Source organism: Xenopus laevis, chromosome 3S (assembly GCF_017654675.1).
Source record: "Xenopus laevis strain J_2021 chromosome 3S, Xenopus_laevis_v10.1, whole genome shotgun sequence".
Taxonomy (NCBI): domain Eukaryota; kingdom Metazoa; phylum Chordata; class Amphibia; order Anura; family Pipidae; genus Xenopus; species Xenopus laevis.
Window position 1 is genome coordinate 89,061,926 of NC_054376.1, and position 27,563 is coordinate 89,089,488.

General features: G+C 37.6%; 1 protein-coding gene across 5 annotated transcripts; it reads right to left on the minus strand.

Moving 5' to 3' along the window:
* Positions 1-987: 987 nt before the first annotated feature.
* On the minus strand, positions 988-26,452 carry nup107.S (nucleoporin 107kDa S homeolog). Of its 5 annotated transcripts, none has more exons than NM_001097843.1 (28): positions 26,150-26,166; positions 23,267-23,358; positions 20,718-20,798; positions 20,335-20,450; positions 20,020-20,164; positions 19,254-19,357; positions 18,550-18,677; positions 17,365-17,413; positions 16,231-16,302; positions 14,774-14,862; positions 13,521-13,596; positions 12,533-12,646; positions 11,371-11,461; positions 10,910-10,986; positions 10,380-10,439; positions 9,655-9,800; positions 9,528-9,576; positions 9,373-9,442; positions 9,023-9,141; positions 8,175-8,213; positions 7,433-7,583; positions 7,053-7,165; positions 5,745-5,847; positions 5,497-5,657; positions 4,378-4,503; positions 4,051-4,164; positions 3,261-3,428; positions 988-1,295 (listed from the first exon to the last, which is right to left on the minus strand). In NM_001097843.1, the coding sequence occupies exons 2-28, from the start codon at positions 23,346-23,348 to the stop codon at positions 1,188-1,190; spliced, it is 2,751 nt and encodes a 916-aa protein (NP_001091312.1). In that variant the 5' UTR covers positions 23,349-23,358; positions 26,150-26,166; the 3' UTR covers positions 988-1,187. The 5 variants fall into 5 exon arrangements, with proteins under 5 accessions (NP_001091312.1, XP_018109456.1, XP_018109455.1 ...); XM_018253967.2 differs by lacking the exon at positions 26,150-26,166 and adding an exon at positions 26,175-26,452 and having other exon boundaries at positions 1,009-1,295; positions 23,267-23,355; XM_018253966.2 differs by lacking the exon at positions 26,150-26,166 and adding an exon at positions 26,175-26,452 and having other exon boundaries at positions 1,009-1,295.
* Between the last annotated feature and the right edge of the window lie 1,111 nt (positions 26,453-27,563).

Below are 27,563 nucleotides of genomic sequence, written 5' to 3' on the forward strand. Positions count from 1 at the left end.
ATTTATACTGTCTGCTAGAAAATTCAGGTGTGGTAAAGAATTACCTGACTAAATGAAAAGTCCAAAATTCCTTTTAGAATAAGTACTGCCTTTAGATATTTTTAAATTGTAAATAAATAACAAATCATTAATAGTAAAATAAAGCTAGAAGAAAAAAAATACTTTATTTGACTAGGGGAAAAAAAAAAAAGAGGAATTACTCTCCCTGGCCTGTAGGTTCTACAGGGGGATAGGGAGATAGGCCATGGATGGGTGTGTGAGGGACTCTGGGGGTGGGGGGGTGTGTGTACCCCTAGTACAGATTCCATTCCAGGAAGACAAATTAATACATCTACTCGCAGAACTCACAAACTCGTGCTCAGTGTTCCCCACCCACCTCTACATGAGCTAGCACAAATAACAGCCTTTAAAGAGAACTAAAGCATAACTGTAGATGTAGACTAGAAATGCTGTACATTATGTTTTGGGCTTCTGTACCAGTCCAAGACAAACACAGCCTTTAGCAGTAAAGATCTGTCTCCAAAGATGCCCCAGTAGCTCCCCATCTTCTTTTCTGCCGATTCACTGCACATGCTCTGTGCTAGTCACTTACTGAGCTTATAGACCAGCACAGAAACCAGTGCAATTAGCATCAGAATTTAATAAGCAACCCTGTAGCATCAGCTAATATGACAGACCAACCTCATTTTCTGCTGGATAATTTGTGACGACCCCTAAGCTTAGCTTCTCAACAGCTTCTCAGAGCCCACTGAGCATGTGTCACAGACAGTTTCCAAGATGGTGACCCCCAATGACAAGTGAAGTCTTGGATCATTGCTGCTATTGAGAAGCTGAAACTTTAGGCTGGTGCAATAAGGTCATAATATAAAAGATGGCATTTTTTAACCATATTCCTTATTAGGGTTTAGTTCACCTTTAAAAAGAAACCTCCTTTAGAATATAGAAAGTTAAATGAAAATAAGAATAAGGCAATGACAATGAATGATATATTTGGAAAAAAGTGAAAAGTTTCAGGAACAGATGATCTTTAATATTTTACATACAATGCACAACAGCCTAACATCATGTAACTACTATTTAAAAAAAAAAGTAGCAAAAATAGTAACTTATCTTTACAAATGAAAAATGTATTTGTTTCCTTGAAAACACATCCAAAATAAGCCTTGAGCTGTGAGGGCATGTGGCCTTCAGGACTGGATTTCATATCCCAAAGGATCGAGCTGTAAATCTAACAGCATTAGAGAAGACTCTCTTAATTTTTGCAGTAGATTTCTCATTTCGGTCTTTGAAAATACCTGTAAAGAAAAGTACAGCAAACACCAACTAAATATCCAATACACAGTAATGCCAGGTAACAGATAAATCATACATGTATGTAAATCATATACGTTAAGAATCCATCAGAAATCAAATTAGCCCTCTGGTCACTGTACTTGTTGAACACCACCAAACAGCTTGTTTTTGAGCCACAGGAATTATAGACCCTGCACAGACACGGGACTTTTGAGACCCTCAAACCTACAGGCATATACAGGGATCTCAGAGAGCTACATAGGCTAAAACCAGTCACATTGGAATGTGGGTATGGCTCAAGCATGAATCTCCATGGGGTATGATCAAGTATTACCCTTATGGTAGGCATGGCCCAATGTGACTATACTTGCATGGTATAAGAAGGGGCTACAACACACAGACATACATCTTTAACAACAAGGGTTCTGCATTACTATTTATACAGCAAATTATACAAAGAAAATACATGATGGTACATACCATCTTTTTTTTTTCTGCCTTGACAAAGCTACATTGCAAAACGCGTGTTGGCGAACTTGTTCTCCTTTTTATAGCTTAATTGAACTTATTTATGTGGAAAGAATGGAGGTTTAAATTTTATAAAGACTATTTCAGTGCGTAACTACTAAGGTGGGGTGGAGTTTAGGAGGACTGCTCTCATCACATTATACATCTCTTTTCTTGCTACATTTCTGGGGCTGACAATTTGTGGTTTTTGAGTCTTGGCTAGTTTTACAGGGCAGGTAACAAACAGTCCCAGTTACCCCATCTTCTCCAAGCTTTGAGGTGTCCCAGGGAAAGTAAATAATTAGGCAGCAGAACTCGGGACAACTCCACCTCTCTTTATTTCATTTTACTATCTTAAAAAATTTTTTTTTCAAAATGAATCAGCTAATAGTGCTGCTCCAGCAGAATTCTTCACTGCAATCCATTTCTCAAAAGAGCAAACAGATTTTTTTATATTCAATTTTGAAATCTGACATGGGGCTAAACATATTGTCAATTTCCCAGCTGCCCCTGGTCATGTGACTTGTGCCTGCACTTTAGGAGAGAAATGCTTTCTGGCAGGCTGCTGTTTTTCCTTCTCAATGTAACTGAATGTGTCTAAGTGGGACATGGGTTTTTACTATTGAGTGTTGTTCTTAGATCTACCAGGCAGCTGTTATCTTGTGTTAGGGAGCTGTTATCTGGTTACCTTTTCCATTGTTCTTTTGTTTGGCTGCTGGGGGCGGAAAAAGGGAGGGGGGTGATATCACTCCAACTTTCAGTACAGCAGTAAAGAGTGATTGAAGTTTATCAGAGCACAAGTCACATGACTTGGGGCAGCTGGGAAATTGACAATATGTCTAGACCCATGTCAGATTTCAAAATTGAATATAATAAAATCTGTTTGCTCTTTTGAGAAATGGATTTCAGTGCAGAATTCTGCTGGAGCAGCACTATTAACTGATTCATTTTGGAAAAATTTTTTTTTTCCCATGACAGTATCCCTTTAAGATTTCATGTAATGTGAGCAGTTGATTTAAACAATTCATTCCAATTAATTTTACCGGCTACCAATTAATTCTCTAATTTATCATTTTTGAACATGAACGGTCTTTTTTTTTTTTTTTCAACAAGTGATTAATTATTGCACTGCACTTTAAATTCATGATAAGCTATTTTTATAAAAAAAACAATTAATTGTATACTGGGAATCACTGAAAAACTTTGGCAATTGATTTTTTATTTAATTTAAGTCATTGATTTCTAAATTATTGCACTGCACTTTACTCATTGGGATTAAATAAGTCCTGTTGGACCTTTAGTGAATTATTTGATATTTATCAGATTTAATGGAAGTGATTAATGTTTCATCTTGCACAGTAAATGGAGAATAATTGAGAGATATCTGCTGAATAAGTATCCGGTGTTAAGTGGTAATTTGATATAATTTCGCTAAAGTTGTTTTAAATGGTGGTACATACCGTGTACAGCTTCTGATTTTCAGATGAAACAATATCTGCCAGTCTAAGGCAGTCTTTGTACTGCTTTGTATTGTGTAGCACAGTGTGTAAGAGAAAGCACATCATTGGCAAACACAGCCTCCTTAACAAGACCATCTGATGGCTACGCTCAGGGTCCTCTTCTGTATCCTAACCCAAAACAGACAAGAACAAAAACCAAACAACAAAATCTTAATCAATATTTAAATGACAAACGTTCAAAAGGGGAGAAAGGGGAACGTTTTTAACTACAGCTGTGAGCAGTCTCAGAGGTTTCTGTAGTATCTGCCAAGCAATGATACTCATCAACAGATGTGCAGTATCTGCATTCAGCCAGCAGAAAGACGAAATAGAGGCAAAGAGAGCTTAGTAGACTGATGCAAAAATTAAAAACAACAATACTACAACAGTGACCTAAGGGGCCCATTTACAACAAGTAGTATTAGTATTTTTATGGGCATCATTAAGCTCTTTTTTTTCGTTCATACTTTTTATATTCTGATCTTTTAATAAATTCCAAGACATGGTTTTAAAGAAAGTGAGTTCAGTTGTGCTTTCAAAAAGCTCTAAAACCACTAAAATGTTGATAAATAAACCAACTACTAAGTCATTTCTGGTGGGTAGTAGGAAGGAGCTCTTCTTACCCAAAGCATTACCTCTCACAGAAAAACAGATTCCATAGCTAAGCTCTAAGTGCAGGCATATATGGCTCCTTTGAATATTAAATGCTCAGTGGTTTTCATGGGAAATATGAGCAAATATTTTATTGTACCTCTCTGACGTCAACCATCCAGCCTCCATCAACGAAAAGCAGAACATTGTAGATCTTCTCTTTTACATCTGATGTCAGAGCATCTAAGTGACCTTTCCAGATACCAAAATCCATCTGAAATGGAAATTTATTTAAATATGCTGCCACACACACACTGAATAGGGGGTCTCAGGATGTTTTTTGTAAAAATGACAGACATTCCATAGAATAGTACTAAAGTATATTACACCCAATTCCCCTGTAAGCATTACAATAAGACACATACTCATCTAGTTCAGAAAATAACTATTTCTGCTCCCATTTGTACACATGAACACACTCACTTACCTCATACTTTTTCTCTTTATGCTCATGGGCCACTTTCTCGGTGAATGATGCTTGTCCAACCAAAGTTGGTTTTTGAGGGGGAGAATTAATGTGCTTAAACCACTCATTGAATGCTTCATGGGATTCCTGTAGAGGTAGAGAAAGGGGCAATTTGACAAAGTTTCAGCTAAAAATTCAAAATTGCAATAAAATGTGCAAGAGTCACCTGTAGGGGGAATGATTTTACTGCATAAATATGAAGCGATAACTAGTCCCAGTGTATGAGACAAAATCGCTTTCATTCATGTGTGCATTAAACTGCAACAATAGCATTTGAGGGGCAGGAACTGGCCAGGAAAGGGCTGCTACAAAAAAGGAAAGTGAAAAACACATAAAAATACTGAGGAGAAAAAAAGAAAGTGTACAGTGCTTCTTAATGAAAATTCTATTAGCAAGCACATTGTTAAAGGAAAACTATACCCCCCAAACAATGTAGGTCTCTATAAAAAGATATTGCGTAAAACAGCTCATATATAAAATCCTGCTTCATGTAAATAAACCATTTTCATAATAATATACTTTTCTAGTAGTATGTGCCATTGGGTAATCATAAATAGAAAATTGCCATTTTAAAAAATAAGGGCCGCCCCCTGGGATCGTAGGATTCACTGTATTCACAAACATACAAACAAACCATACATGTTAGGTCACATGAGCCAATTAACAGACAGAGTTCTGTCTTTTGCTTCAACACTTCTTCCTGTCACAGTTAGAGTTGAAGTATTTCTGGTCAGGTGATCTCTGAGGCAACACACAGACCATCACGAAATGGTGGCTCAAGGCAAGAGATGTAAAAGGGCAATATTTACTTAAATATATATTCCAGTTTGGTAAGATTCTTTAATATGCCACTTAATATGATATGAACTATCTGTTGCTTAAGTGTACATTTTGGGGGTATAGTTTTCCTTTAAGAGTGAAAACAACGGACAACCCAACCTTCTTATCTCTGAGGGGTATCTCCTGGTTACATAATACAATGATGTCACATTGCATTATATCAAATCAATGGACTGATATGACAAATTAAAAACCCTAGCTAATCCCTGCACTATCTCCAATTCAATATGGACTACTCACCAAATAGGCTCTTATGCACAGATGTTCCCGGATAGCATTATCATCCTCAGCTGGCAGAGCACTGTCCATTGCTTGCTCCTCCCACTGACTGTAGATCTCTGCTATGGAATCCTGGGGAATCTTGGCAAATACTTCTTTAGCAGCTTCATGCTTTTTGGAAGCTAGAAATAAAGTTAACAGTAAAACATTAACAAGAACACCTTAAACGACATGTTGAAAAGAGATTATCCCATAAGATAATAGTTTACCTAAAAATTTCCTCATGATGGCATTACTCTGTTTCAAAGCTTCTGCCCTCTGAGCAGGATCAAAAACCAGCCAATCAATCACATCAATCTTTGCTCGGTCCTCCTGTGGGCAGAGGTTGAATAAGCGTAGTACAGTACATGTCAGCATGCACAACAGGACATTACATAGCTAACAATTTGGTTTTGCTCTTATGATTTAGAGATGAAAAGGGAATATTAGGTTCCAGACAACCTCAATGGAGATTCTTTACTAACACTGGGCAAAGGAGTAGCCTTTCTTTCCAGAAACAGGGTATGGCTCTACTGGCACCAGTTAAAAATCTACATAGACTAAGAAGATTTTCATTCATCCAGGTCAAGGCATATCCAATATAAGTAATTCTAAAAACAACTGGACTTGCTGAGTAATCATTGAAGTTGTTTCACTATTCATCAGAGCAGATTCTTCAGTTCAACCAACTGGTGTGGGAAATTCTCTGCATATAAACTCTATAAACTATGGCACCACTGATCAACTAGGTTATTTACCACCTTTTAGAGAAGACCAACATTTTTGACCATTTTTTATGGCAGAGGCCCTAAAATAATAATACATCCTACTAAAAGTTAATGTTAAGGTCAATAACCCCTTTAAACAAAGCACTCCCTTGAAGAACATATCTAGAAAAGCGCCACTGTGTAATATGTTAGCACTGTGATTGGTCAGCTGCAGGCATATACAAAACCTGTTATTACTATTTGCAGGATTTCAAGTTCAATGTTACAGGTATGATCTATAATAATAGATGCTACGGTAAATGCAATACCAAGCACAGTATTTATCTCCTTGAATGTAAACATTGTTAGTATGTGGGGTGTACTATACGTTCCTTGAAGGACAGAATAACGGAGCACCTTCATACACAAAAAATAGACAAGTTAGGATCCATTTTTGCAAGGGTGAAACTATGTGACCTATGATCCGAAGGGAAGCTTTTTGGATTTTTATTTTACAAACTAAATACAAACAACTTTGTGACATGATAATTGTGGAGTATTCTGCATCACTGATGCCTTATTTTTCTATTGTGTCACATTTGTACTGTTTTTATAAAAGGTTTATATTCTTGAATGCATTTAAACCCACCCTATCTGCACTAGCCTATGATTAAGGGTGGGATGTCCAAACGTGTCAGGCACTTGTAAAAAGTCTTTAATAAATATCCGACTACCAAATAACTTGCTATATTTGATGTTTCCTAACATTGCACATTTCAATCACAGGAAAAAGAAAACAATTTAAGTAGTTCATTACTCTACTGCACTCACCTCACTGGTCCCCGAATCTAAAGCTGGTGCAAAATCGTGGTGTGCAAATTCCCCAGCATCTTTTTTACGCGTGTTTTCAACAACTGTCTTTGTTATAGATGCAACATCAAGACCTTTACAAAACAAGTACATCAGAACACCCATCAACTGGTTTTAGTGGAAAGTAACAATTATTGAGTAATAGCAAAATTCAGGGCAACCAGTTTCTTGAAGTCTTCCCACTAGACTTCACATCTCACAAACTATTGGTTGGCATTACAAAGCTAACTTGGTTCAATATTTTGCATGCACAAAACTAACCCAATGATTTTAAAGGCCGTCAAAGTTCTATGCAACATATCTGTATAAAAAAATATCTGACAACGTCTTTATGAAGGTACCTGCTTCCTTGGCAAGCTCTAGACACCTCTGACGCTGGTCAGGATCGGTAATGTTCTCCAGGAACACAGCATATTGAGAAATTGCAAGCTCTTGAGGTAGGTGACTAACATAAAAAGCAATCAGCTCAATTTGCTTCTCATTAATGAGCCTCTGAAGTAAGAAAGTAATAGGAAGATATTAGGCAGAAATTAGGTCAGTGATCAGTCATTAGTCAAAGACAAGAATTAAAAAGAATATATACACTTCATAAATAGGTTTATTTCAATTTACTTAGCCATAAATGGTTAAGACAAAAAAGATTACTGTTTGTACCATATACTACTTATGACATTAATAATCAAAATCACTGCAGTTGTGCTTGCACTTTACTGTGAATCAGATGCAGCTGCACTGAAAATCCAGTTGCCATAATTTCTGGAATTTGGCATTATAGTGTTGTGTGCACCCTATGTTTTAGCACAACTGATGAAGGCTGCTGTGGGAACCCTGGAGCTACTTTGTGGGTTGGAAGTAGTGGTAGCTCCAAGGTCCCCCTGCATCAATAGGTGCAATTGCTGGACAACGAACAGGAAGGCCCACAATGGAGCAGAGTGCATCACAGCATTATTGCCTAACAGTGAAGAATGGAATATTAAGGAGGCACAAGGGAAAGCATAAACTAAATGTCAGGTTTATACAAAATGTCCAGGCCTTCCAAATAGCATGAAACAGCAATATGTTCCATTACACAGCAATCCTTACCTGTATGTAAGTTTTCAACACTTCCACAGAGACCTCCTCCTAAAAGAGAAATGTGTTTTGTTGCAAATTAGCAAAACACATACAAAATGTGAGCGTGTGCATCAGTAACACAAACAGCAAGAGACACGGAGGGATGAATCCTCTGCAGCTTCATTAATTTGTTCATTGTTCCTGTACCTGGACCACAGGCTTCTGCCTCACATTAAATGTTCACGTTTTGAGCAGTGGAACATGTTGAGAAGGGTGTATTTTTGGTCTGTCATTGTTAATGACGTAGTTCAGACACAATACAGAGTTGACATACTTACTAGCTAGAGGGGATATTGTCACATGCATGATTATGATTTGTTTTAACTACAGTAGTGGCCAGAAGTATATATATGTATTTGCTAGAAATAAATATGGCCAGAGTGGGATGATTTGATTGCATCTTAGGTTGATCTTTGGTCCCCCACCCCCTTTTTTGAGCTTGTTCTGTTATAGCCATTGTAGCACCAGTCACATACAGTACAATGATTTATGTGTGACCATAACCAATTTTCTGTATTGTTTGCTGGGCACAAATATATGTAGTTTTCTAACGTGTAATACATGTACATTATTTCACATGAGGGCAATATCCATTTAACTTTTGTAATCTTCCGTATTGTTAAGCTGTTATAAGCAAATATTCTATTAAGAACACTGTTCATGGCCCAATTTATTCTAAAATCATGTCACTGGAAGGATATAGTAGATACACATTAAGCTGATCCCAGATAGCAAGTCTTTTTACCAACATTTAAATCACTAAGGCAGAGTACAACAGACAAGTCCATTATTATGACTGAACGCCACTCAAACATTACCTTAGCCTGTAGTCCCAGAGTTCGGAAGAATAAAAGAAGATGTGTCATGAATCTCAGAAGATGTCCTAGCAGCAGGTTTTTTCCATTTGACAACCACTCACTGAATTCATCCATGAGACCTGTATGTAATGGAGGGTATTTGTAGGGGAAGATGTGTAAATTTAGAACTCACCACAGAAACACTTACATTCAATCCATTCCTATGAGATTTTTAAAAAACATTTTTATCAAGTGGTGATCTCCATTGATAAATACAATTCTAAAAATCCCATAGGAATGAATAGAACATGGGCGAGTTTTTCTGTGGTGAACTCATATCTCACATTTTGATTTAAAAAAATGCAAATTACCATCTACATCTGCAAGGATAACAAACTTCTGAATTATATGGTAGTGTTCACGGTTTTCTTCCAAAACCCTCTGAAAAGCAACAATAGTTAAAGTTTAAACCACATCACTTTTGACTTTTAATACAGTTATCAAAGAAAAACATTTAATGTTATACCTTTTTGTCTGTGGCTTGAAGCTCCTCGAAAACGCTGTCTAAGGTCCAGCTTTAAAACAAATTTAATTGCAATTTAAACAAGTCAGATCTGCGTTTTTCAGGCTAATAGAAAAAGAGTTTAACTTACTTTGCCTCCAAATACTCTCTAGGAAGCTCATTTGCCTCATTAAATGAGATGATTGATGCTCTGATCTCTTGCTCTACCAGACTGTCCACCATAACCTTAAAATGTGCCCAAACAGTGTCTTCCCACGACTCACACACAGGAAGAAGCTGGCAACAAAAAGTGCATAAATCAAAATACTAAGAAGCCTGAGCTAGTTCATATTCTAAACAAAGCAAACTATAGGCCTAAACAGACCAGCTGAATTTAAACATTTTGCTTTCCATGAAATCAAAGACCCGAGTTCTTTTAATTTAGCTTGTCTCAAGCACAAAAGCTAATCACATCAAGTTAGCACAGGGGCGAGGGGAGTACACCAAATGAAATACACAAAGATGTTGTAACATTCACAAATAACTGAAAATTTTCATGCTATTGTTGAACAGTCAATTTAAAAAATAAGCAAAATCCCAGATCAGAATGAAGAACCAATATAATCTAACTGTACTATACCAAAGCAGTTACACCAAGTGATTTTTGATTCTGTGCTACCACAGTAATACCAAGTAAGCATAAAAAATGTTTATTTTAGTGCTTATTAATCTCCAAATAATCATTTATAACATAGTGAATGCCTGACCCAATTAATCGACAGCATGTGAAAATAAAATGGTTCCAGATGGACACATCACAACAATAATTGCACAGGGGAAAATTCAGACTGTAAACTCCAAGAATACATGCCATACCTGTTTTAAATTTCCACTCAGTGTTGCATAAATGGCTCGTTCATATTTATTGAACTGCTCCTAAAACAGTGACAAGATTTAGGATTTTTAATGTAAAGTAAAAACACTTGCCATACCTGTGCATATGAAGGAAAGAGCTATACAAAGAACATTCTACGTAAGTAAGTTACCACCTTTTTCTTCAGGCCTTATTGCCCGACGATGAAGAAGACGGGGTGGGACAGAGAGCAGGTGGAGTTGTGACATTTTGGGGGAAGAATCATGACATTTCAGGAGCTGGCTTGGCCAGAACTGTTGCGCTTTGGCTTACGTGAGTAGGCAGGGTTTAGAGCAGGGAGAGGACTTTAGGGCAGATAGGAGGAGGGCGGACCAATTAGGAATAATAAACTAATTGTGAAATACAAATAAGGAATTCTAAATTTACCGGCAAATACATTGCCAGTATATTGGTAATAGCCGACTAGGCCAGTGAAACACCAGCCTGTGGTAAACCTACTAGCAAGTTTAAGAATTATCAGTTTATAACTTACATCTTCTGCCATGCGCCAACAGCAGGTTTTCCACACACATCTATAAGGATTTCCCTCCACAGCCTGCAGTTCTGTACCTGCAAAGTGGAACATTATTATTTTTTTTTTTACTCCGCTTAAATTATCGCAGTCTTCACATAACATCCTTTTACATTCAAGCCAACCTTACATGCTTTAAAACTGGCAAGGAATCTAAAATAGGATAATGATAGGGGAGGACATAGTTTTGGCACTGTACATGTCAAGGGTAGCTGAAATAAGAAAACCGTTGTAAAGATCCTGAATTCTCCAGATCACTGTATACACAAATCTTGGATTTGGCCAGGAAAATGGAAGCCTGAACAAATATTGGCATACAAAACAGTTAAATATATGTAAAAGATGGGGAAATTCATTGTTTTTTTCTTATTTAAAACTTTTTTTTTTTTTTAAAGACCATGGTACATATATGGAAACATTACCTCCATTAATATTAGCATCATGGTACAATTTCCATCCTTCCAATGTAGCTGCTCTCCAGGCCTGCCCACATCGTTTACACAAACGCTGAGCCTGAAAGCAGTAACACATTAGAATTACCAGATGTCTGCAAGATTATCACTATCATCTCATGGAGATATCCTAAATAGGAAAATACCCTTAAAGTTATGTACTATGAGAACAATTGTGCTGCATGTCCCAGCTAAACGATACCTTAGTATTTACTTCAAACTGCTTATGTAATGGCATTATAGCTAAATAGACAGGGGATTCATGTAGCCCAGCTGGGTCTAGCACCTATAAGGGACCTAAACTAGTGTGAAGGGGCCCCAAGGGCGAAATGCTTTTCAAATAAATGCATGGATATAATGTCATTTTACATACAGGTCCATTTCGGATGAAGTACTATTTTTTTTTGTATCAGTATCTATTGATTTTTCATATTTTTTTTTTTTTTATGAAGTACACACTACAATTACCTAAAATAACTGCTTATTCCTTCTATTCTCCTATTACCTAAAATAACTGCTTATTCCTTCTACTCTCCTGAATTAATAGGGACGTTTCCCGCACTGCCTCAGCTGTATAGTCAAATTCATCAAATCCTCCACGGGTAAACCGCTATCCCGATATATTCTATTCTCCTATTACCTAAAATAACTGCTTATTCCTCCTATTCTCGCCACTTACAAACTTCACAAGGAGGTCACTCTGCTCCGGACCTTGCGCCACTCAGGCATTGTTACGGTAAGAGCATATCAGTTATTTAAAGAGACATTACCGAAGCTGTCACAACAAGAAACTGGCCATTGCCAGATTTTAAAAGAGACCAATTCTTCTAGGAACTGGGAACAGGCATGCCACAGCTGTATCGCTCATAACTTCCGGTTTTGGCAGAAGATGCGGAGTGCAGAGCTGCAGAGTGAGTCGCCATATCGACGTTTTCCAGTAGACAGGAAGCAGTGTTTTCCAACAGAAAGTTTATTAATAGCAATGCTTTATTAAAAAAATAATGCAGGGTAGATCTATTATTAGTGTGGGTAGAATGGATTTTTTAATAAAAAATTTTTTTCAGTGTTACAGTTCCTTTAAAAGTTATGTAGTGCAAAAACACAAGCAAAATACCCTTCCAGCCCACCATACCTCATCTGTCATGCCAGCTCTGATAAGTGTGAAGAGATACTTCAGCAGTCTTATGTCATCCTCACGATCAAGATCATCTAGAGGCAGCTTCTGTCGGATAGGTGCATCAGGGTCCTGTGAGAAAGACACAGAAGTCAGATCTCATACTGCCAATATACTTTCTGCCATTGCCAACTCCCTCATCTCACACAAATCTGATGAACCAAGTCGGCACCAAAATAAACTGAGGAGCCTGGCTGTTTAAATGTCATTAGATATATTAAAAGTTTCTCTTCACAGCACTATATAAATAGAACATATGCCTTTAATTGTTCAAATCTTATAAATTCATGTTAAATATTGCATAAACCCTATGTTTCTCTAGTGGGAGTAAAGCATATTCAAAGGGGATGTGTAAAATCTGGCATTACTGCAACTGACATTTTTACTGCTTTGTAAGATACCGTCAACATAATGGGCATATCTGTCAAACAGTGTACTGACAATTAACCAGAATACATAATGCTTTTAACTTGTACAGTTATGGGACCTGTTATCCAGAATGCGCTGGACCTGGGGTTTTCCAGAAAACGGATCTTTCCAGAAAAAGGGAATCATTTTTAAAAACCAGAGTTATTTTATTATGATAGGGTCTATGGGAGATGGTCTTCCTGTAATTTGGAATTGGAATTCTGGATAACAGGTTTTTGGATAACTGATACAATACCTGTATAGCACTTTGGTGTACTCTTATGACAAAAATCTTTTTACACTCTTGAAAAAAAAACCTCAGATTCTCTCACAGGAGAGAATGTTGAGTATTTTCTTGTAATTTCTCTTTTATTCATGTTTAAGCAAAAATGTAAAGGCAATTTTATTTATAATTTGGTCGGAGGATTTATGTTTGCATTAAAAAGGTGCTCATTTACTACTACAGACACAATCTAAAACCTTTTAAGCCTGTCTATGCGCTAATTACAGAGTTACATAAAAATCATGTGCTACTCACCAGTTCAGACACCAGTGGACGACTGCTCCCTAAAGATAACATGCTTCTCTGCTTCAATGTGTGCAATGTATTTTCCCTGTTTTTAAAAGAAGTTAAAATCAATTCAAAAGCATGATTTTCTTTCCCTTGTACCTCAATACAAGTATTGGACAGCTTATTACCCGCATTTCACTCGACATTGAATTGTAGATGACATCTTTCTTCAAAACACTTATCTATGTTTTATTTGGGAACAATAACCCAAAATTAACTCTCCAAATACATGGGTTATGTGGTAGCAGGGTTTGATGTAGGACATTAAATCATAGCAATCAAAGTTATTTTTTTACATATTAGGTACATCTACAGGGTTGGACTAGCCCAGACCCACTCCCTTCCCTTGCTGCCCAATCTCTTCAGCCTTGGTTGCGGGAAAAGATACACGCAACATGCATACAAAGTTTTTAAATAAAGTTTATTTAACACCACATAGGCTGGCACAGATTTAGCAGGGACAACTTGATGTTTGTGTGAAGTGTAATAATGAGCAAGGTAATTATCTGCATGTGTTTTGGGAATGGCCTAAGATCCAGCGATATTGAACATCATACTCAACTTTATGGACACTTTGTTGGGGCTACCCAATATTCAGACCCCAGAATTTTGTTTATTAGGACACATGGAAGACTTGAGCATCTCGGCTGGAGACTTCTCAACAACTTCTCCACTTTGCAAAGAAAGAAATTCTCCTGACCTGGAAGGCCACGGAACCCCCAACTCTAGGATTCTGAATTAAGCAGATAGATGGGAAAATATGGGACAGTTGGTTGGCCGACCCACAAAAAGGCTTGGCAGACCGGTAGCAAGGAAGAGACTCCATTGCCTTGAACTGTATTGATAGGAATCTGTTAAATCCCTAGACGGGAAAAGCCTCTCTCTATCTCTCTCTCTCTCATAACTATCTAACCTTTATCTCTAATATCTCTTGTTAATTGAAATCAAAATTAAAAAAAATAGGTATGCGCATGCTCGCTCGCATGGGGCTCAAAAGGAGGTTGCAGTCGATGGGGGCATGTCTGTATTGGTATCATTTTCCATTATTTCTTAGTATTTTTTAATATAAATATCAATAGGGGAGTGAAGGCATGAAAAACAAAACATTGCCAAAAAAAACCCAATAACTCAGCATGGCAGAAGCATCAATAAAACTAACTAATTCATGTAACTTATTGCCACAAATATGAAATAAGGCGTGTGTGCATCATTGTACTTACCAATATACAGATTTGGCATAATACTCAATGTTATCCGAGAAGTCCCCAACTTCATCCTTGGCTATACTTTCTAACCAGTCCACCACCAGCTAAAATAAATACATTTCAATGGCATCTTCATGTGACAACAAGGATAAATACATAAACAGATTACATTTCAAAGTTATTTGCTGGTTACAGTGGATGATGTTCCTTTGGGTTAGGATAAAATTACTAAGAAGTTCTATTTAAGGCTTTCTGTATTGTTGGATTATAGCCTATAAAATGGTTTCCAAATAAGTCACACTATTCACACATCAACTACTTAAATACAAAGAAATGTACACGTTTGCCCTCATATTACTCTAATTTTCCTTTATTTTATCTATGGGGTAGTATGCACCTTTTTCAAAATAAATGGGTCTTGCACATCATTTTTGCCTAAAGTTTTCATTAAAGGAGATGGTCACCTTTCGCAAAAGAAAACCTTTTCTAAATACATTAATTTAGCAAAAAGTCAGTGCTTACTTTAAGTGCCCTGGGGATTGCCCTTCCTCAACCAAAAAAAAAAAAAAAAAATTGTCATTGGTGAGAATCTTCATGAAGGCCATAACTGCTTTGTGCTACTGGGCATGTCTGCTCCCTCTTTTCACTGTTTGTCAGCCAATAAGATTAATGACTAGTGTAGGACTCACGTACAACATGGCACAAAAAGATTACTTATTTAAGCCAAAGTTTGGTACTAACACCTGGCAATTTTTCTCTCTTTGTGCACAAATATTGGCTTTTTATCTTTTATAGCAGAATGCGGGTTAGACCAAGCTCTGGCACAAGGGTGATTCCCTGTGTTTTGAATAAGATGAATGCTGTGTAAGTGAATTAGTGTGGCTTGGGCATGAGCAAGTAGTGCTGTTCTTATTGAAGAATTTTACCCGCTGCTAATTCCTTCATCAGTTCTGATTAAAATGAATTAAATTAAAAATACAGATTTGTTTCGACATTGCTGTATTTGGGGAAAAGTGCTTCTTTTGTGAAGTCCTACCACTTACGAAGACTTTGCAAAAGATAAACATTCCTGGAAGCACCTTTTTTTTTTTTTTTTACTTGCACTAAGAAAAAGAAACCACTTTTACTTTGGCACTTACTAGTTCTGCTAAATTTACTAGTCTACAAATAGTTCTTCTGTGCAATGATCTGTTCCTTATCTCAAAAAGGGTAAGTTTATACAGAGTTCACTTGACTCTCCTTAAAAAAAACTAGCCTGTTAATAGAGGGTCACGGGGAGTAATAAAAAACTAAAATTATCCATCAGTGTACTAAAATGGCAACAAATTATAGGTATAGTGCCCCTCAGAGCAACCAGTAGGGTTAAAGATTTAATCAGTGGCTTACAGACGTGGTAAGGTAATACACAAAGACAGTAATTGAAAGGAAATTTTTTATTTGTATTTGACATTTTGTTATTCCCAGTGTCTCACCTGACTCTGACGAACAAGTGTGTCTCGTTGGAAGAGTTTATCTACTATTGTCTTTTCACTGGCATTGGGTGCCTAAACAGAAAAGTAAGATACATTTTACAAGGTTAAAAAAATTCAGGGACAATGTGCGGCAGATTTATCAAAGGTCGAAGTGAAAATTTGAATTAAAAAAAAAATTTAATTTCAAGCTAATTTTTGTGTACTTCGAGTGGGAAATAGTCCAAATTAGATTCGAATTTGAAAATCGAAATTTATCATGTACAGTCTCTTCAAAAACCTGGCGAATTGCCGTTTTTATCGCATGGGGGGGACCTCCTAGAACCTATTTGTAGGGGGCGGGAGTGCCTAGATACTCTGGCTTTACCCCTAGAACTCTGAGCTCATTTGATACCAAATATCAGGACACAAGGAGAAGAGAAAAGAAGAGAACTATTTCAACTGCAATAAAAGTAACCAAGCAGGAAGTCTTGTGTCCTGTCTACTACAGAGAAACGATTTAAAGTGTATAAATCCCTTTTTCTCTGGCATGCATCTCCAGGGGACAGAGGAGATAAGAGGGGACAACAGGAGGGAGGACAACTGAATGACCGATAGGGTAAAAATCTGTCCTACGGGTGCATAATGGAGTGTAACACTTTACAGCCAAAAAAAGCCTGTGCTGAGGCAAAGGTATCCAATCTTCAGAATTAAGTGAATGTGTGAACGGAGGACCAGTTTGCCTCCTGTAGACAGGACACTTTAACAACTGAGCTCAGAGGGGAAGTGCTAGTGGTAGCCACCGTATCTAGGCATCCCCCCCCCCCCTTTTTTTTTTTTTCAATCAATTGTTCTTTCTCCTGGAGGATGGAGCTTTACCCGCTGGCCTCCTGTATTCCCCGGAGACACCAGAGTAACAAAATATTTTCTTTTAAATAATCTTTACTAGATACACACATTATACAAGTTTTACAACTTTACAAAATAAAAAAAGGAGGGGGGGTAAGCTGCTATGCCACTAAGAATAAATAGTAAATCATACACTAACATAACTAAACTTTATTTAAAATATTTCACCTATTATATTTTTCAATTCAGATGTCTTCAGAAATCAATATTCTGCATTTATCTTGATACAGTTGAACAGATTTTACTTACAGCAATTTCAAACATGTTTTCCTCTTCTAATGCAGACTGTATACGATCTCTATGAAAAGAAATATATATCGATGAATGGTAGATGATAAATATAATTGGGACAATTAGATATATATAATTTTCAAAGAAATATAGCACTAATAACCTTTTCACTTTCTTATTTACCATATTTCAAGGTACAACATTTCAGAAATTAATTTGTTTAATTTACCTCACTCTAGATTAGGGAACCTGTTAAAATGTGATAATATAATTATCAACAGCAGTACAGAAATGCCTGCATCCAATGTATGAATTGGAACAGTTACTCTTTGACCGTAAAGTTTCAGAAATCGTACTATATCAAACTATGACAGTTTAGAAAGTCAGTGATCTACCTTACTGAGCTACAATTAGGAAATATTTTGGAGAAATATGGAAACAGAAAGAAATTACAAAAGGTGATTATTTACGTAGCATCTAAAAAAAATTTACAGAGTTTGAACTTACATTTTCATAACTAAATACTTGCCCAAAAGGATTAATGTTCATTTGACCCAAAAGAAATGTATACAGTTAAATTACATTAAAGATAAGAACTGGCAATAATAAGATTTGCACAGACTTTTACAGATTTTGGGGCTAGGCTAGGATCTGAGGAAAAAAAGTCACCAGCTGTCAGAAGTGTTCTTCAGGTGCTGGGACAAGGAAATTATGGAGAAAAGCTCCAAGGGACCTGCATTAGGCAAAACTGCTACTCTCAAGATGTCGTTCAGCAACTCAATGTGTTTCCAGGTATCAGTAATATGAGTATCACGGTATTCTACTCAGTGTAGAGCACTGGTTCCTAAATTTGGAGAGTGGTGACTGAAGAAGTAAGGATCCGGCTGAATGCAAGTTAGGGAGAAATTAATGGGGAATGACTTTATACTGTAGTGCAGTTAGGGTGATATTTGGGGTGAAAACTCTGCTGTCCTACACGTTTTCTCAACTATGGGTGAATCACTGATACACTACTTTATTGTCAACTAAGTGGAGTCCTGACTCCAGGGGATTAAAATGAAACTGTTCAACAGCTACTGATATTCACTGAAAGCCTTTTAAAACAAAGATATGGAAGTTTACAGTTATATAACCCTTCCCTATTATAGTAATTATTTGTGAAGCTTGGTACTTGGTGATCCCACAAGCACCTGCAAAACCAACCTGTAGAGTGCAGCAATAAGCCTCCATGTTACCATCTCTTGCTGGAGTAGCCATAAGATGCTGGCAGTTTTCGAAAACTTCTGTTGCCCTGGAGTTACTCTTTTAACAATTTTTTTAAGTAAAGTAATCTGGAATGAAACAAGTGTGAACGGATTTATGAAATATCTGAATTCACGTTATATATTGCGTGGTTTGAGGTTTTTTTAAAGATTTAATTAAATGAAAAAAACAATATAAAAGCTTGGCATCAGCTGACCACTGTATAAGTCAACAGGAGCTTTATTTATTTCAAAATAAAAAGCCATTTTAAAGCTTAAATAGTAAAAGGCAACCTTTATTATGACTTCCATGGATCACTTTGGGCAGAAAGCTTGCGAGACTTTTGCGGACTAATTCACAGCAACAGTTATAAAGGGAAACTATCATTATTTGTTTTCAATTTGTTTTCACTATTAAAAATACATTTGTAGAATAAAATAATTTTCTAAACATAATTATTAATTTTCTACCATTTTTAAAATACTGCTTTAAATGTGTCCTCACTCTCTCAAAGCACATTTTTCTCCTTTCACACAAAAATACATATATTTTAGTTGTGTGAGCCAGAAAGGAATGGGTACAATACTTTTTAATTATGGTTCCATATATACAAACAACACAACAAGGTCTCCTTAACACAAATAGAGGAAATTATGTCTGGTTACCTGGGTATTGCAAGTAGCTTCATACTGTTCAATAAGCTCAAATACAGCACTGGAAGGGTGTTCCAAGAAGGATTTGAGAAAATCTGGATACATACTCATTGTTGCTAAAAACATACAACGTGAAGATGAACAGTTTGGCCATCATTTATACGTGTATTCACAATAACTAACAGTTAATTTCATAACCTTACACATTACATTTAAAGGGGATCTGTCAATCAAAAAAATTATTCAAAATCCTATTTTATCACATTATTCAAGCAAAATGAACTTTAATTACACTATATAAGTGATTTGAATCTTGTTTCCTTGAGTCTAGGAATTCATAATTACAGCAAGCAGGCAGGAGCCATTTTGTGGACACTGTTATTAAGGAAAGCCTTGAATCATCTCAGTATCTTGTTTGTGCACTAGAATGGGGGACCCGATGTCCATCCCCATGCCCTGGCTACACAATTAAATGGTGTAGAGAACGGGGGAATGTGTGGAGAGCAGTGACATCTAGGAAGTGCTGAATGGAAAGTGAAAGTAATTGCTTGCCCCGCCTTTATGCCTAAGGCATAGAGGAGGGGCAGGCAATATTTGATTGACAGCTGAGATTTTTAAAAGAGTTTTCAACAGCTATGAAATGTTTAATAAAAAATGGAAATTGGATTTAATGTTTAATTTGAAAAGGACTTTTATTATACAGATTTGTGTGTCTGGGTGACAGGCCCACTTTAATTAACATCTTCTACTATGCATCATAACAAGCAGTGCCAATTACCTGCTTCCCCGGGATCCTCCTCCTGAAGCATTACTGCACTTAGAGTGATATCTTCAGTAAAACTAGGAGAATCCAGTGTAGTATACATGCCAGTTCGCCCAGGGGAAAACGTTGTTGTCCAAACACTGTCATCTGGATTGGACATCTGAAAGAAAAACGACACACACATTATGCATTTATATTATGGCACATCTGGTTACTAACTGCTGATTAATATTAGTAAATATACCCCTAAATTTAAAAAAAACTGTTCTAATTTGCTAACTAAATTACACAAAATACCTATAGGATAGAAGACATGGTAAATTGTCTTACCATAGACAGGTTTGCCAAACGCCCAGGTGTCTGTAGCAAGCGAGGTGATCGGCCAACAGTGCCCAGTATTGCAGACACATCTGGTGGCCTTGAAGAATTCCAGGTTTGTGGTGTCACTAGATGAAGGTGAAAAGCCCATTTACATAACAGACAGCAAATAGAGACAGAATAAAGACTCCTGTATCTGCAGTATTACTATTTTCTTATACAAACTCATGTGGAATTTATAATTGTCACAGCTGAATGTTGGCAAAACACATTTGAAGCTGAGGGATATATCATTTATGAACGAACACAAACACATGAGAAGTGGGACGGTTTCTGTAAAATGCATGAAACAAACCACTGATTGTATGTTTGGCATGTATATGCAAATATCTTACTGTGCTGTCGAAATAGCGTTTGTCCTGTTGTCCGAGATGATGGGCCTCTTGTTGGCGTTGCATTGCTCCAGCTCTCATCAGCTAGGTAAGGCGTTAAGTGTGGTAACAAAAGCTTTTATGGATTCAGTTATTTCGTGCAAAGGAGACAGACACACACACAGTCACAACTGCCTGGCTTTAATCACACATATATAAGTCTATATTACAACTAGGGTTATTTTACCGGCCTGGCCAGTAAAAATGTTGGTCGATGCCATTGTTATTAATAGGGAAAAAAGATAAAAATATAAGAAGGCCGGTATTTTTTTCCAAAAAAGGTGGCACCCCTAATAACATAGACACTAAAAGGATAATGTAATGAAGCCTACATAAATGCCCACACCTAGTAATCCATAACAACCAATCACTTGCTTGTTTTTAAACAGCAAGTGCTACTTGCTGATTGGTTTCTATGAGTTACTAGACAAGCAATATACTTAAAGGAACAGTAACACCAAAAAAGTAAGTCTTTTAAAGTAATGAAAATATAATGTACTGTTGCCCTGCACTGGTACAACTGGGGTGTTTGCTTCAGAAACTCTACTATAGTTTATATAAACAAGTTGCTGTGTAACCATGGGGGCAGCCATTCAAAAAAGGCACAGGATACACAGCAGAAAAACCCTGTAGTATACAATGTGATTCTTCAGAACGTATCTGTTATTTACTGTATATCCTGTGCTTGAATGGCTGCCCCCGTGGATACACTGCTGTTTGCTTTAGAAACTTGACTATAGTTTATATAAACAAACACCCTAGTTGTAGCAGTGCAGGGCAACACTACATTATATTTTCATTCCTTTAAAACATTTTGGTTTTTGGTGTTACTGTTCTTTAAAGGGTTGTTAACCTTCAAACACTTTTTTCAGTTCTGTTGGTTTCAGATAGATCACCAGAAATAAAGACTTTCCAGCCACTTTCTATTTGTGACTGTTTTTCTAATATTGAAGTGTTAAATTTAATTTTTCACCTTCTAAAGCAGCTCTGAGGCGGGGGGGTCACCGACTCTTAATCTGTTGTAAATTGATACATTTAGTTGATAAATTTGTATTCTTTAGCCCTGCTGAGCAGAATCCCTGAGTTTCATTACAGGCAGATGTTAGAATTGATACAATAGTTCCTAATATACCACAGATACTGCTGAGAATTGTATCAACTAATTGTATCAACTAATTGTATCAACTAATTGTATCAACTAATTGTATCAACTAATTGTATCAACTAATTGTAGCAAATTGTAACAGTTCAGTACGCTCCTGGGTCACTGAGCTGCCAGACTGAGACACCACAGGCAAAAACATTAAGCTTTGTGGGAAAACGGTAAAAAAAATAAAAGATGGGAAGCAATTGAAAATAGTCTTTGTTTATGGTGAACAATCTAAAAACAACTGAACTTGGTGAACAAACCCTTTAAGACCATTTAGTACATTTCCCCCACCAAAGACTCTACAAGGACTATTACTGTGCTGGTGCAGGTACTGCTATGAAACACCTGTGGTACATAAACAGCTCAACTTATTCTTACAATGTGTCCAGTGGCCAAAACTGGGTTATAGATACTGAAAACGTCACCAAGGTTTCCAAAATATACTATCACATTTAAAGAAGACATTTGAAAACCACTACAAATAAAAGGGACAGGAAAAAGTGGAGGGCTCCCCCAATTCATTGCTTGCATAAAAAAATACACTCACAGATATGTGCAAATATGCCAAACATATAATATTATTGTAAGGTATATTATGTTTTTTTTTACAAAATAATCAGTTAAAAATGCTACTATAGCACTAGTCTGACATGGACCTATGTTAGTTTCCCAGGTGCCCTCAGTCATATCACTTGTGCAAGTTGTAATGATATCACCCCCCCCCCTCCATTTACCTCCAGCAGCCCATCAGCAGAACAATGGGAAGGTAACCAAAAGCTCCAGACTCCTGCATTTCTAAAAATGTTGCCCTTCCCTGACTAGTTTTAGATATGAGAATAGCACTGAATAGTAAAAAGCCACAAATAACCAGGCAAAATAACTGCAGATGGCTGCCTACACACCAAGATTACAACTAGAAAAATACAGTTAATGGTTCAAGAATAAAATTTTAAATGATAGAATGAATTACTTCCAGTTTACACTATGTAATTTAGTAATAAAAAGTATACCATAAAAATCATTAGAGAATCACTTTATATATAGTACCACATTTATTAAAATGTGTAGTCTTAGTGCCCCCCTCCCTGCAGTTGTGGTTGACCTGCAACAGGTGCAAATTATGTGTATTTGCTATGCATTCCTGATGACCCTCCACCCTTGTAGTCCCCCTGTTTTGCAAGGGGTCTAACAACTTTGCGCCAGTGATATCATTAAGTAAAAAGCCCAGCTTTGTTTCATGATGAATGTATTTGCTCCATACTTTCTGGTCAATCCTATAGTCTGAAACTTTGGTGAACACAAGTTTTGTTTTTAAATGCATAGAAAACCTGCAGTGATGAGGTTTGTGATTACAAAAGGATACCAGGATTCTTCCTGTTAGAGCTTTGGCGTCGAGCTGCTCTAGAAACTTCTGCCTCCCGCACTACTGGTGAAAGCATATCCATGTTTGTCCTTCTGGAAGAGAGCAGAACATTGGGATAAGTCTGTTGTGTGTTCCATGTATAACTTGTCAAAATGTTCTGTTTTGCTGCAAAAAAGGTGGCAACGGTGCAGCAGAAACATCTAGCTGACCAATGCACTTTGGCACATTGAAGGGGGGCGGCAGTCATCTTGGCCTGGTGAGTTTTGCGACCCAGCTGTGTTGCACTTACTTGGTTATCTGGGCCCCCTACTGTCAGTGAACATGCAGGCACCCTAGCTCCTGCCCTACAGGTAAATTCATATTGCCCAACAGCTCTGCTTTTCCTGAAACAGCCCGCAGTCCAAGATCTCTATCTACATCACCAGCAAAGCTGTTAACTGCAAGTTTTTTGCCTCCTGTCTTTCAGAAAATCCCAACGCCACAAGTCTCATCACGAGAGACTGGTGTTGTGACTTTACATATGCGCAGTGACACATCAAGTAGCTGTCTTGCAGATGTGACAAGCAGAGATGGTAAGTGGCAGTGTGTTTCTAAATCCTACACACCAGTTTTACCAGTGCAAGGCAACAGTACTTTTTGGTATTACTGTTCCTTTAAGGAAATGAGAAACAAGGTAGTCAAAGCACTTTCTTTAAATTCAACTTTTTGTTTTCAAAGTTGTGAGGTGCAACCTGATTGGATCCTTATGTCTAGTTCTCCAATCCAATTGCAGCTCGCTTCTCTGGAGATAAATCATACCCAGCAAGTTAGTTGAAATGGTAAGAATCCTCAAAGCAGCTGCCTGTTCTTCACCGCCATTACTGTGTGCCAGGCAAAGACAATATAAATGGTAGGGGTGAAATCACAGAGAAATGGGGGGAAAAACGGGATGCAGGTTGAAAATGGAGTGGATGGAAATTGTGTGGGAATGAAAAACTCTTAGGCAGCTGAAATATCTAATTAGAGCAGAGGGTATAGCATAAAGCTAAAGTGATGTGATGCTGTGCCTGCCCCTGGGACAGGAACGTCCTTCCTCTTGTCTCTTTATCACAATTTTAAATGGAACTGTATTTTGTATGTATTCTATAATTGTATTATTTTACCTGCACTTATATAAAAATACATAAATGCAATCCACAACACAAGAACGTGGGCGTTAACTGACCCCAGTCTTCTCAATTAGAACTATACCTCCCATTTGCGTTGCATTCCTTCAGTAAAGCTGCCATTAAAAAAAAAAAAACTGCCCCTCAATTCCTGCTTTTCCACGTGGAGGAATGTACAAAAAAAGTCACTTGAGCTGAAGGGCTCACAATTATAAAAGCCCAGTTTCATCAAGCTGTTAAAGGTGAAACTACACTAGGGTGATTCCAGAAAACAAGTGGAGTTGAATAGCAAAACAAATCATGGAGGCAAAATAAGTGTGGGAGGACTTAATGGAACAGAAGCACCAAAAAATGAAGTCCTCCTAAAGTAATGGAAATATAATATACTGTTGTGCTGCACCGGTAAAACTTGTGTGTTTGCTTCAGAAACACAACTATAGTTTATATAAACAAACTGCTGTGTAGCCATAAGGGCAGCCATTTAAAGCTGAAAAAGGAGAAAAGGCACAGGATACACAGCAGACAACAGATAAGCTCTGTAGTATACAATGGGATTCTCCAGAAATCATCTGTTATCTACTGTGTAGTCTGTGCTTGAAAGGTTGTGCCAATGGATACAAAGAAGCTTGTTTATATAAACTATAATTGTTTTTCTGAAGTAAACACATCGGTCTTGCCAGTACATTATACTGTCTTTTCATTAAAACATTAATTTTTTGGTATTTCTGTTCCTTTACGGCTGATTGTTGTTAATCTACCTTGAAAATATCAATTTAGAACTGCTGCATAAATGGGAGCTGCCAAGTTGCCTGCACTGGATAACAAACTGTACTTTGCTGCTTTAGGATTGGGTATTCATAGTGCAAGTTCTCTCTTCTTTTTAAAGAATACTGACACAGATGTGGAAGGCCTTTCTGCACCACAAGCGCTCATTCAGCCTATTCAAGTTGTCCTGTCACAAGCATGGTTGCTGCATGGTTTTTTGAATATTCAAAATGCAATGTCAGCATCGTCTCTATTCATTTTCTTAAGCTGAATAAAATATATAGAATAAAATATATAGTGCTGACTCACCAATACCTATAATAAAGGCACAATCATGAAGAGAAGAGGTCAGTAACGCGACAGCCTATTATTTGTCAGCAATAAATAGCCCAGTACTTCGTACAGTGTCGGACTGGCCCACCTGGATAACTCCCGGTGGGCCAAGGTGTCGGTGTGCCCTCCTGCTTCTAATCTTTTGACCTATTTCATGTCATTCTCTATTTCTTTATGGGAATAAAGAGGCTTAATAATGGAAGAATAGAGAATAGCATGTAGAGAAAAGAGACTAGGAGAATAAAGAGGTTGAGTGAGGAGAGGAGGTATATTAGTTTGGAAACTGGGCCCTCAACCAAGGTTTTCTGGTGGGCCCCTGGCATCCCAGTCCGACACTGGCATCGTAGATAATATTTCAGAGATGAAATCTACTAAACACGCGCTATTTTCTGTGCTCCCCCACACAGCGTCATTATAACCTACACTTCAGCCAGCGCAATAAAGGAGATGGGAGAGTGCCGAGCTTTGGGACCTCCGTTGACAGCTGCACAGCCCTAAGCATTGGAGCTCATTGCAGAGGCTACAACAGTGCTCCAAGCACATGGAGAACAGAGAATGCAGCGCGTGTTGCAGAAATCACCCAACAGACGCAACTATAGCCTGGCCCAGCCGCCCGCTTTTAAAAGCCAGCGCTGATTAACTAGTAATGTGTCCCACTAACTCACGCTGGATATAGACTTCCCGCTCGCCGATCTTCAGGAACCAGTGGGAATGGCTGATCCCGGATGCTATTATTTCTTCCACATCCTGTGCTATGACATTTGCTCTTGAAGCCGGAAGTGAGCTTGCAACCATCTTTAGTGTGGGCTTTATTTAGTTTGGTACCGAATCTTACACTTTTTTTTGTGATGAAACAATGAGTTTTGTAATGACAGCCATGAGTGAATAGTACATCTGCTAAACTTAAAGAGCCAGTGCCCAACGGCATATGAAACCATTTAAAAAAAACACCCAGCAGCATTTTCTGTGTGTATTAAAATGCAGTCGAAGTGCTATTAAAGGGATACTGTCATGGGAAAAAATTTAAATTTTTCAAAATGAATCGGTTAATAGTGCTGCTCCAGCAGAATTCTGCACTGAAATCCATTTCTCAAAAGAGCAAACAGATTTTTTTATATTCGTTTTTGAAATCTGACATGGGGCTAGACATTTTGTCAATTTCCCAGCTGCCCCTGGTCATGTGACATGTGCCTGCACTTTAGGAGAGAAATGCTTTCTGGCAGGCTGCTGTTTTTGATTCTCAATGTAACTGAATGTGTCTCAGTGGGACATGGGTTTTTACTATTGAGTGTTGTTCTTAGATCTACCAGGCAGCTGTTATCTTGTGTAAGGGAGCTGCTATCTGGTTACCTTCCCATTGTTCTGTTGTTTGGCTGCTGGTGGGAAAAGGGACGGGGGTGATATCACTCCAACTTGCAGTACAGCAGTAAAGAGTGATTGAAGTTTATCAGAACACAAGTCACATGACATGGGGCAGCTGGGAAATTGACAAAATGTCTAGCCCCATGTCAGATTTCAAAATTAAATATAAAAAAATCTGTTTGCTCTTTTGAGAAATGGATTTCAGTGCAGAATTCTGCTGGAGCAGCACTATTAACCGATTCATTTTGAAAAAAAGATTTTTCCCATGACAGTATGTATCCCTTTAACATTTTTGAGTAGCGTCCCTGATTTTTTAAGTGACTCAAGTATGCCAAGTTGCTTTGAGTTTACATTGAGAACTCTTTCTAACATCTCCTGTCTAATCTTAAACACAGCAGGACAACAATTGCTTCAGACAGCAGAGCAATGTGGGTTACTAGGGCCACCAAAAGGCCCCTGATAATTTTAAGAGCTAAACATTTAATTTTTAAATTGTGCTGTCGTCTCAACCTGAAATGATTTCATTGCCACCTTTTCCAGAAAAAAATATCGGCCTTCTTATCTTTTTCCCCTATTAATAACATTGAGATCAACCCAGGGGCGATCTGTGGGCTGTTGCCACCTGAGGCAACAACCCTGATGCCGCCCCCCTCTCCCGATCCGCGCTTAAAAGTTTAGCGTCGGAGCGGGTC